We start from the raw sequence: 12,106 nt of genomic DNA on the forward strand, positions 1-12,106 counted from the left end.
AAAGAGGAGCAAGGAGTCAGAAGGGGGTGTGGGAAGAGGTGGAAAAAAGAGCAAAGTATTGGCAGACTGAACAGGAAAGTCAGGAAATCTCACTGTTTGCTCCCAGTACTGCCCTGGGGAAATCCCGAGTCTCAGTTAATGTAGACTCTTAGACTTGAAGGGAGTTTAGAAGTCAGCTAGCCCAACCCTGACTTAAAGCACAAACTATTCAGCCTCTTCTCGAAAATCCCCAGTGACAGGAAACTGATTCTCTGATAATGAAGCCCATTCAATGGAGGAGTAACTCTAATACTTCAGAGAGTCTTCATTACCTGGCTCAAAACCCATGTCTTTCTACAGGCCACCCATCATTCCTAGCTCAGTCCTCTGGGGTCAAGGAAAATTGCTTTAATCCTCCTTTCACTTACCAGATTGTTTTCAAATATTTCCAGAGTGGTTATTGAACAAGTACTCCCAAACTACGCCAAATATCCCTTTCTTCAGATATCCACAGCATCTCCATTCGACACTGGGGGACAATGAGTAGGTAGGCTGAGACTGCTGCTCGGGCAGCAGGTTAGCACGAGTTTGAGGAAGATTGATGGTGAATGAGGATCGATGCATTAAATGATATGGGGAAATCAGGACAGGGATGCTGACGGAAGGGTTAGGTCAATCTTCTCAGAAGGGCTGCGGAATAGGGGTCTCTTTCTGAGTAGGTTGGGGGGTACATCTCCCACCTAGTCTAAAAGTGGTCTGTCCCCACCCCCACCACCCATCCATCCGTTCAGTGAACTCCAGTAATTAGCGCCTCCACTCTGGAGGTTAAGTGGGTCTATGTGAGTTGAATGAAATCTCTCTGTGGTTATATTTGCATACATCATGCAGCTCCACCCCAGGCTGGCTCCTCGTCTCAGCAGTTGGTGGGTGTTTTCTGGATAGCAGGAGTTTGTCCATAAACATCTGAAAATATTCGTAGTCTGTGGTTAATTAGATTGTGAGATTCATCAGCTGGCATCTCTGAGGTGCTTCTGTGTAATCAAATTCTTAGCTCCCAGGCCCTCTTCTCTCCAGAAATGCTGTATTGTGACCAACCCATTCGGCAGAGACAGAGCTTGGTCATGTTCTAAGCTCAGTATCACTGCCCGGGATCATTTCTTCTCCGTCCTCCCCAGACCTTTTGCTCTCATTTTATCTCAGGTACACATCTCAGAGTGAGACAAAACATGTGTTTTTTCACAGGCTGTTGACCTGCCGTGATTCTATGAGTATATAATGGGAACAAAACTATGTTTAGAGTCAGAGGGACCTGGGTTCAAATCTGGCTTCTCCCACTTACTACTTCTGTGACCATGAGAAACCGTTTATTCACAGAATTACAGATTTTAAGAGGTATAATAGACCACTCTGGTCCAACTCATGCCAGAAAGAAATCCCTAGTACAACATACCCACAATAAGTGATCGCCCAACCCCACCCCTAGAGCTCAGTTTCATTTACAAAATGAGAGGTGGGATTAATTGGCTTTTAAGGTCGTGATAGAATGGAAGGGCATTGATGGGGAGGGACTTCCCCTCCCCTACCACAATGCATAGTGGATACTTAAATACTCATCGACTGATTGATCCTAGCCCTCAAACTCTGATGCCAGGAACACAAGGTCACCTTTACCTCCAAGGACCTCTCCTGACACAGGTGGAGGACTTGGTAGACCTTTCCCAGGACTAGCAGCACAGGCTAATCCCACCTTCAATCACTATAGAAGTCACTGGCCTGGAACAGAATATACCCTCAGCTCACAGCATCAGAAAAGGAGGAGCAGTAACCACTGGGTGACTAGTCTTGGCATCTGCATGTATGATCAGACTAGAATATTATCAGTATGATGACACGATAGGCAGATGTGATCACCACCAACTGGTGGAAGCCATCTGCTGGTGGTTATGAACCACTCATAGGGGAATGAAGGAGATTGGGAGTGGGGACATATCCTGGTCTCACATGTGCAGTCCTTTGCCAAGGACTTTACAGCTTCTCCTGTATGAGCCCCCTTCTCTCTACTCACCCAACTACTCCTCTAGTTCCAGTTTTCAATCCCATTTGCCTAGATTATTGCAGTAGTCTTCTCACCGGTCTCACAGCCTCAGTTTCAATTCAATTCAATTTAATAAACATTTATTAAGCACCAACTGCATGCCAAGCGCTGTGCTAAGTGCCAGGCTTACAAAAAGAAGAAAAAATATAGTTCCTGCCCTCAAGTGGCTTATAGTCTAATGGAGGAGACAATGTGCAAGCAAATGTATACAAAGCAAGCTGTACACAGGATAAATAGAAAATAACTAAAGGAGGGAAATCATGGGCATTAAGACTGAGCTCTAGTCCACTCTGCAGAGGAGGCCTTCCCCAGCCTCTCAGTTCTACAGCAGGTAGCCTGTTTACACATATTCGATTTCTTGTTTTCTCTCACATTAGACCGGGAGCTCTTGGAGGGCAGGGACAGCCTTTTGCCCCTTAGCACAGTGCTAGCACCCAGTAGGTGCTTCATACATGTTTATCGACTCACTGATCTACATGCTGTTCCTCACACATGACACTCCACCTCTGGGCACTGCCCCCTTGCATTGGCTGTACCCCGTAACGGGAATGTTCTCCTTCTCACCTCTCCCTCTTAGCTTCCCTGACTTCCTTCGTGACTCAGCTGAAATCCCACCTTCCGCAGGAGGACTTTCCTGGTTTCCCCACTTCCCCCAGAGTCTTGCCCTTGAAATTACCCTTGAGCTCTCTTCTAGATACAGTTATTTGCCTTTTGTCCCTTACGTGAGAAAGTAAGCTCCCTGAGGGCAGGGCCAGTATTTTTGTTTTCCCTTCACCACCCAATGCTTAGCATGGTGCCTCACAAATAGGCAAGATTTTTAGTTTGTCAGTTTGTTGACTGACTACACTAATAATTGATTGCTACTACTACTACTGCTACTACTACTGCTACTACTACTACTACTACTACTACTGCTACTACTACTACTACTACTGCTACTACTACTACTACAACTGCTACACCCAGCTACCCACCTCCTACTATTAGGCTATGAGGATGGTGTACCTGCCGATTAAAGCCTGGTGATCAGGGAAGCTAAAGAAATGGGCACCATTCTGATAATGTCTGCAATACTTAGATGCCCAAGTCAGTGACAATGGTGACATCTGCCCAGACCACAAGTGACTCAGTTTCTCTGTCTTCTTTTTCAGTTTTGATGTGGAAAATGGCCCATCCCCTGGTCGAAGCCCCCTGGATCCACAGGCCAGCTCCTCCTCAGGGCTGGTGTTACATACCACCTTCCCAGGGCACAGCCAGCGTAGAGAATCATTCCTCTACAGGTCAGACAGTGACTATGACCTCTCGCCAAAGGCTATGTCTAGGAATTCTTCCCTTCCAAGCGAACAGTAAGTATGAGCTGCTGGCTTCCAGTCTCACTGCTACTCCATTTATTGACACTATTTAAAGCCAAACAGACACACACAAAACCCTAAAGGACTTCTCCTTCCCTTTTCACCTGGGACCAACACAGCATGAAAATGAAAAGAGGAAAATGCTATGAATATTTTCAGGCCCTTAGGATCATTGCTGAACATTGGGAACACTAGGCATGTGTTGTCAAAGGCCTTAACAATACCACATGCTTAGGGTGTGGGTAGGAACTAGGATAATGAGTACTTTCAGCTTTATTCCCTGAACTGTTTAGACAACAGGGGTCTTAAGATACTTTAAAATGCTCTTAAATCACATTTGGATTTTCTGCTTATTAAGAGTCCTGGCAAGAGGGGAGAGCAGCTAGTCAGGTACCTGGGTTTTCCTCCTGACAAATCATCATGGTGGAATTGGAGCAGAGAAGGGAGGAGAAACAGAATTGTCTTTCTCTTGAACTTTCCAGTAATGCCCATTTGTGAAGATACTTACTTGGTGAAACTCCACTCATGGAGTTCTATTAATTAGCTACAGTCAAGTGTTTCCATTTTCCTTTCATTAATTAGAGGCCTCTGATTTTCATTTAAGGATCAACCACTGGGTTGTGTTTCTGGTTTAATCTAATTTCAGAATCCAAATAACGTTGAGTATTGTAGTCCATGAGTTAAAAGCTTTCTGGGCACACATGTAAAGTTTTGGTTGCATGGTTTAAAAACATTGCATGTATGAAAACATCAGTGACTAACTTTAATCCCAAAGAGGAAGAATTCTAAGGGGTCTTCTTTGGTTCCCAGAAGGGATTCACAAAATGGATAGGAATGCCAAAGGCGAAGGCAGAGGAGATCATTAGATACAATGGAAAGAATTCTGGTGTCAGATCTCAGTCTTGCCAATACCAGCATGACCTTGGTCAAGACATACCTCCTCTGTCCCTGTTTCCCATGTTGTCTTCAAATGAAGGGCCCCGAACTTGGAACTCAGGAAGAACTGGGTTCAAATCCTGATTCTGACACTTGCTGGTTGGGTGACTTAATCTCTCTGTGCCTCATCTGTAAAATAAGGTGGTCGGTCTTGGTGGTCTCTAACATGTACTCTAGCTCTAAATCCATGAACCGATCGTAAGTGGCTGGACTTGGGAGGACCTCGAAGATCTCCTCCAGTTCTGGATCTGCGAGCCGGGGAGGATATCCCCAAAGGTTTCTGAAGGAATCATTGGCAGGCTCACCTCGGTTCCCCTGAATGATTGTGAATGACCATTGAGGTCCGTGCTCTCTGCCTTGACAATCTTGTTCACTCACATGGCTTCATCCATGTCAACAACTCCTACATGTAGTTTTCCCATCCTGAGTTACAATCCCAGACTATTTATAGGACATATCTCCCTTGAAGTTTATCACCTCAGCTTAGGACATCCTAAAATAATATCTCCCCCCTCAACACACACACACACCTGCTTCTCCATCTGATTTTACTATTTCTATGGGTAATCCCACCATTTACATAATGTCCTGGATTCATAAGCTTGAACTATTTTTGTCAATTCTCTCATCCTCACATCCACTGGATATGTGACTTCTCATGGCCAATCAGTCAGCAGGTACCCATTGACCCCATCTCCAAAAGAGCCCTCATAGGACAACCTCCTGAATACACATCATCATTACCACCTGCCTGGATTATTTCAGTGCCCTCCTTACAGATCTTCCTGCTCCTACTCTCACTTTGCCCCAATCCCTTTTTCATACCCCTGCAAGAATAATAAATTATCATGTGTAGAAATGTTTTGCTCAGGAATCTTAAGTGGCCCCCTTTGCCTTCCAAGTAAAATTCAAACTCCTTTGTGCGAAGCTTTCCATAATCTGGCATCTGTCTTTCTGGTAAAATACATAACAAATGTGTCTGTGTATATGTCTACACACACACACTCACACACACACACACACATACGCACACATACATACACACACATACACATGCACTGTCCCAAAAGTCTCAGTGTAGTTTTAAGCTAATAAAGATATGTCTATTAACATGTACATATGCATGTGCATATATTGCTAGCCTTAATAGCTCAAAACTGTACTAAGATATTATATATATATGTATATGTATATATATATATACATATATACACACACACGTATATGTGTATATATCTGTGTACATGTAAGAAAAACTTCCATAATACACATATTCACATATAGATTTGTATGTGTGTGTATTATGGATGATTTTTTCAACTCCTGCTGTTTGCTAATGATTTCTATCTCCAGGAGAACCCTTCCTAGAAATAAACAAACATACTAAAACAACAGCAGCAAAAGACACTGGCCACATCTGAAAACCCATGTCTTCTCTTACCTCGTTATTCCACCACTCCTGCCCCAAGGGGAAGAAAGGCAGCTTCGCCAGTGGTCCTGGGGAAGTCTTACTGACATCCTCCTCCGCTCCCAGTATCAACGCCTGCTGCAGATTCCTTCCTTTCCTCTGCCCTGCATTAGCACTCTTTTGCCCCTTTACAAGGACAGGCAATAGAATGAATCAGACGACTATATCATTATTCTGTTCCCCACACCCAAGTTCGGTCATTCATTCATTCACTCCTTCATTCATTCAGTCATCAAGAAGTCATTTGTACCTGCTGTAGATCCCACATGTCTTAATGGCTCTGGGAGATAAATACAAGACATGATATTTGACAGCCAGGACACCTGGGTTTGAATCTGTTCTATGGCAAATAGTATCTGTGTGACCAGAAATAAGTGACTTCTTTTCCTCTGAATAATGGGGATAATAATCTTGCTGCCACTACTTTAAGGGCCCAGTATGAGGAAAACCTCCTTCAAACCTGCCATCTTTTCACTTTGTGTCTATTTTGAATCTCTTTTGTACATAAAGAATCATAGGTTTAAAGCAGGAGGAATGGACACTAGAGGCTATTAAAGTTTGCCTTCATTTACAGATAATAACAATAATAATGGATAGAATTGATATAATACTCTCAGGTTTACAAAGCCTTTTCTTACTTTATCCTCACAGCAACCCTGGGAGATACGTGCTATTATAATCGCCTTTTGACACATCCAAAAACTGAAGCTGAAAGTGGCAAGGGACTTTCCCAGGATCCCACAGCTAGTGTCTGAGGCCAAATTTGAACTCTAGCCTTCCTGACTACCAATACAATATTCTATGCCGTGTACCCCCTACCTTCCAGATGAGGAAACTGAGGCACATAGTGATTATATGACTTTCCCAGGTTCATACAGCTGAGTATCTGAAGCAGGCTTTGGACTCAGTTTTTTCCTGACTCCAAATCCAACATTTTATCCACTCCATCATAATATGTGGTTTCCTTCCAATGGCATATAAGGTCCTCAAAGGCAAAGACCCTTTCATGTTTTCATTGTTGTTCATGCTTCATTTTCTGAGAGGACCAATGATATCAGAGGGTAATGTCTTGATCTGTGAGTGAATTGAATTTACATGAGGTAGAGCCAAGAAACACTGTCAGCTTCTGTATCCCCAGTACCAAACACAATGCCTGGCATATAGTAGCAGCTTAACCAAAAGGCATTTCAAGCTCCATGACAGCTCTGAGGAGAAGGTATCCCAGGGATTCCCATTTTACAAACGAAGAAACTAAAACCCAGAAAGAAGTGGCTTCTCCAAAAGACACAGAGCTAGTAAGTGTCAAAGGTGGTATTTGAACCCAGCTCCCCCCTGCTTTCTCTCTTATTGGCAAGCTGCTTTCCCATGTTGCCTCATTCATGTAAAGTATGTAGCCCAATCCAAGCACCTTCTGCTTGCTATTTCTGCTAACCCTCTGACCGTCTGAGAAGAGCTCCAGAGGTCAGATCTATTCTTCTTACCCCATCCCTGTAAGCAGAGACTTGGATTGGAACAGCTCTAGTGCTGACAGGAGCTGAGAGATCCAGATGGGACCAACTTAAGGAGTTCTGGTCTGGGAGTCCGCGAGCCTGACTTCAAACTCCACTCTTCCACTCACTTTCCCGGTGCCTCTTTGTACCTCAATTTCCTCCCGTATAAAATGAGAGGATTGGACTCACTAATCTCTAAAACCCCAGCTTTATCTATCTTCCTATGGACAGGATCCGTGGACATCTTGAAGCCAGACAGCTTTCTGAGCATCCTAGTTGAGGCTACACCATGAAGCAAAGAGGAAAAAGAAGAATTAGTGATGAATGAAATCTTGACAAAGATAATGGTGATGTTTAATTTAGATTCATCTTTTAGCCAACAGATGGCTCTGTATGTTTGCAGTATTCTGGTTCAATTCAATTAAATGACTCAATGAGCATTTATTAAGTGCCCACTGTGTGCAAGAAACTGTGTGCAAAGACAAGAAGAACATTCTGGTCCTTGAGGACTTTGCATTCTACTATAGGACACAAGGCACGTACAGAGAAATAAATACAGTCACTTGAGAAAGGAGAACACTAACCACTAAGAGATATCAGGATGCTATAGGAAGCGGCATCTGAACAGTCTTTAAAAAAAAAAAAAAGCTAAGTGACCCAGGGAACAGAGTGAGGGAAGGTGTGAATTCCAGGCCTGGGGAGCAAGCAGCCTTTTCAAAGACCCAGAAGAGGGAGGTGAATACTCCACATTAGCTGGGCCACCAGATGGCGCTCACACACTGTTCTGGCAGGTTTCCACCCGTGTTATTACAACCACTTCAGAAGTGGTTTGCAGGAGAATGGCTAGACCCAGGTCATTTTAAAATAAACTGTGTTTTTATATTTAATTAGTAATAAGCTTACCCTGTAATTTAATATTTTGTATTTAAATGCAATTGTGTATTTAATCCATAACAAACAGTTACACACTCGAATTCATAGTGAAACTTCTCAAGATAATACCTCAATGAAGCACTTTGCAGTTTATAAGTACCTCCCATATCTGTTACCTGGTGTGAACCCATGTCAGCCAACAAACGAGCAATCATCAAGCATCTATGTGGGTCAGGAATGTAAAAATTAAATGGTCCCTGCCCTCAGAGAGCTTCCATTCTGTTGGCAGACACAACATGTTCACCAATAAATAGACACTATACAAAATAAGCAGGCGGTGATCAGATGGGGGGACTAAGGATAGCATTTACACGGCGCTCTGAGGTTTGCAAAGCACTTTACAGATATGATCTCACTGGATCCTCACAACAAACTGGAGAGAAAGGTGCAGGAGGAAACTAAGGCTGGCAGAGGCTAAGTGACTTGCCCAGGGTCCACACAGTTAGTAAATGTCTGAGGCAGGATTTGAACTCAGGTCTTCTTGACTCCAGATCTAGAACTTTATCCACTGCATCTCCTAGCTACTGACTGGATCTCATCCTTACAGAATTAGAGTTTGTTCATCAAATTAGGCTATGCTACTTTGACAGAGAGAACTAAGTGGTGACATAGTGTCTGCAGTGGGGGACTAGATTTAGGAAGACTCATCTTGAGTTCAAATCTACCCTTAGATGCTTGCTGGCTGTATGACCTTGGGCAAGTCACTTAGCCTCCCTCAGTTTCCTCATCTGTAAAATGAGCTGGAGAAGGAAATGGCAAACAATTCCAGTATATCTGCGAAGAAAACCCCAAATGGGGTCATGGAGAGTTGGACATGACTGAAATGAGTGAACAACACCTTAGCAGAGAGAGAGAAGATAAGTAGCTAGCTTGCCGTAACCTTCTCAGATCTCATGGTACATCCAGAACTGATCCGTAAATAGTGACCAGTCCTCAAGTGGTTTGAGGGGACCACGTCCCCTTTTCTGAGCTTGTGTCCTTGACGTGACCTTTGTAAACCCTGATTGGCCCCATGAGGCTCACCATAAGCCATTATATGGATTTCACCTAATGTCAGCCTGAGTGACATACGCCAGGTGTGTCCCTCCGCAAAGACATGTGATGTGGACGTCTCATCAGCCGAAGTCAGTGCCCAGGCCCCAGCCCATTTACCAACCTATTTACCAGTTGTGGGAATGAGGCAGTCAGCCTCTTCAGCCCCAACGTCTCTGGTGGTGCATGGGCTTGGGGCTTGGACTTCTCCAAACCCATCTGCCAGGACCCTTTATATAAGGCGTATATAAGACACATCATTAGATTATGAGCTCCTTGCAGGCAGGGATTGTCTTTTGCCTCTTTTTGTATCCCTAGAAATTAGCACAATGCCTGGCATGCACACAGTAGGTGCTTAATAAATGCTTATTGATTGATGGATGGATGGCATACAATAATAGTCGATATCATTTTCACAGAACTAGGTACACAGAGATGAAAGGCATTTCCTCATTGAAGGAGATGCTTTGCGTTGTTGCAGACCATACTCCTTGTCAGGGAGACCTCCCTTCCATCAGCTGGAAATCTGGCTCTCATCTTTCCCCCTTCCACCTTCATTTGTCAAGCAGAACAAAGCTAAGCCCTTTTGGAAGGACACACATTCTGATCCTTAAAGATGGCAGCCTTTCCTTTTAATGGGTTTTCTCTTCTCCAGGATAAATAGCCCTAGAATCTCTTATTCAGTATGATGTCCAGACGGCCCTATTGCCCTCCTCTGCTCACTCTCTCACCTAGCACACAGGCCTTCCCAAAACACAGAGAAGGACGAGGAAGTCCCCAAGTGCAGTCTAGCCAGGCCAGGGCACAAAAGGACCACCAGCCCTGGGCACAGTGCTTGTCTGGATGCTATTGAAGCATCCAGACTCCTAATGAGCTTGAGGTCCACTAAAATCCCCAGATCTTTTACAGGTTAACTGCTATCTAGCCTGCCTCCTCTGTCTTGTTTTTTGGGAAGTTGATTTTCTGAACCCAAGCTTTACATTTAGCCCTATTCATTTCCATCGTTTTCATTTATGGCTTTATGTTCTTAGCTCCTAACAATGCTTAGCAAATGCTGGCTGACTCAATGATTTCATCCTTCCCCTTAGCATGAAGGAAGAGACTCATGCCGTGTACGACAGAAAAAAAAAAGAAGAAAAAGAGTTTGGTTTAGAAGGAGGGTGGGAGAATTGTTCTGGAAGGCAAAAGGGAAAAAAGAAAAAAAAGGGGGAGAGGGGGAGCCCTCCATGATTGCCAGATTACTTTCATGATTTTCATAGATGCGTATTATTTACAAATATTAGCCTATTTCTAGTCCTTACTCGGACATGACTTCTAAAGACCTAAGTAGAAGTTTTGCTGGATAGTGACCTAAGAAAGCTTAAAACCAAACATGCACCAATTAAGAAAAACACTTCTGAAAGCATCTAAGTCTATATTTGGCTCTTCCTAACTGCATATTTGCGGAAAACCATTCTGAGTTTTTGTCTAAAAGACTCAAGACATCAGGCAGGCTTCCATTGAGCGCTTTTTAAAAGTCACACTGAAAACAAAAGTAATGGGATTCCCAGACAGCAGGCAGGTGTTTCAGTAACCTTAGGCTGCCATTCAGTTCAGTAAAAGCCAGGAAACTCACAGTTAACCTTTTCCCAGACTGTGAGCCCTTTTTTCCAGGGCTGTACCCTGTATGCCCAAGAGAGAGACAGAGACAGAGACAGAAGAGAGAAAGAAGAAGAGGGGAGGTAAAGAGAATAAGTAAAAGGGAGAGGGAGGGAGGAAAGGAGAGAGAGAGAGAGAGAGAGAGAGAGAGAGAGAGAAGAAGAAGAAGAAGAAGAAGAAGAAGAAGAAGAAGAAGAAGAAGAAGAAGAAGAAGAAGAAGAAAGAGGAGGAGGAGGAGGAAGCAGCCCTCCTTTTCAATTTTCTGGCTCCTGCCAACAAAATTCTCCAGTTGTATTGAATTTCAGGAGGCCAAGTTAGTTACTTCCTGTGACCATGGGCCTGGTAGGTTTCCTGACAGGGAGGATGTATCTATCCATTGCCAACCCAGAGCAATGAAGCCACCATGATTTCTATTTCTCTGGGGCTGAGATCTATATCTTTGCATTTATATTCACTATTGTTAATATGGTTCCCAAAAGGATAGACCATTGGTAGCATTTATATTCTCCAGAGCTAAAACTAAACATTTTTGTCCCTGGGGCAGGGGACAGGGAGTTTATCTGGCATGTTGCTGATGCCCCCCCCCAATAACCCACAAGGTTTCTACTCAGCTGAAGGATTGGCCACTGCTGAGAAGCTAGGGAAGGGAGGTGGCCTTCCAAAGGTTTGTACTCTGAGGCAAAGCCCTGGTTGCCCAGTCCTAGGTACAGCCCAGCTATACCCCTGTACCATGCAGGGGTCAATGTGTTTACTACCATGGAATTCTAGCATTCAGCATCATTTTTAATGCCTTCTTCTTCTCTCTTCTTTCTCACCAGACATGGTGACGACCTGATCGTAACACCTTTCGCACAGGTGGGTATGAGACTCGATTCCTACTTGTCCATCCATCCTTTTTTCCCGTGTGCACCAGACCCCTCACATTATCAAGCTGCATTTTAAAATTTCTGACCCTTTCCATTAATTCCCTTTCTAGGTCCTCGCCAGCTTGCGAAGCGTGAGAAATAACTTTGCCCTCCTGACCAATCTTCACGGAGCAGCCAACAAGTAAGTCCAGTTGATTTTGTGAATTCAGACAGGGCCTTTCATGGAAGGAATAGCCCTTAGAGTCAAATGACCCGGGTGTGAATCCTGGCTCTGATCTTCCTGGACATTCTGTCCTCACCTGCCAGAGTCTACCTTT

The 12,106-nt window shown here is 44.0% G+C and overlaps 1 protein-coding gene across 1 annotated transcript in view; it reads left to right on the plus strand.

The window, feature by feature from the left end:
- Positions 1-12,106, plus strand: part of PDE4B (phosphodiesterase 4B) — a 664,994-nt gene that overhangs the window by 494,064 nt on the left and 158,824 nt on the right. The window contains exons 5-7 of the mRNA XM_020993031.2: positions 3,226-3,420; positions 11,742-11,778; positions 11,900-11,970. Coding sequence (XP_020848690.1) covers positions 3,226-3,420; positions 11,742-11,778; positions 11,900-11,970 — 303 coding nt within the window. The remainder of the gene's footprint in view (positions 1-3,225; positions 3,421-11,741; positions 11,779-11,899; positions 11,971-12,106) is intronic.

The sequence above is a fragment of the Phascolarctos cinereus genome, unplaced genomic scaffold (genome assembly GCF_003287225.1).
Source record: "Phascolarctos cinereus isolate Bilbo 61053 unplaced genomic scaffold, phaCin_HiC Scaffold_5;HRSCAF=322, whole genome shotgun sequence".
In the NCBI taxonomy this organism is placed as follows: Eukaryota; Metazoa; Chordata; class Mammalia; order Diprotodontia; family Phascolarctidae; genus Phascolarctos; species Phascolarctos cinereus.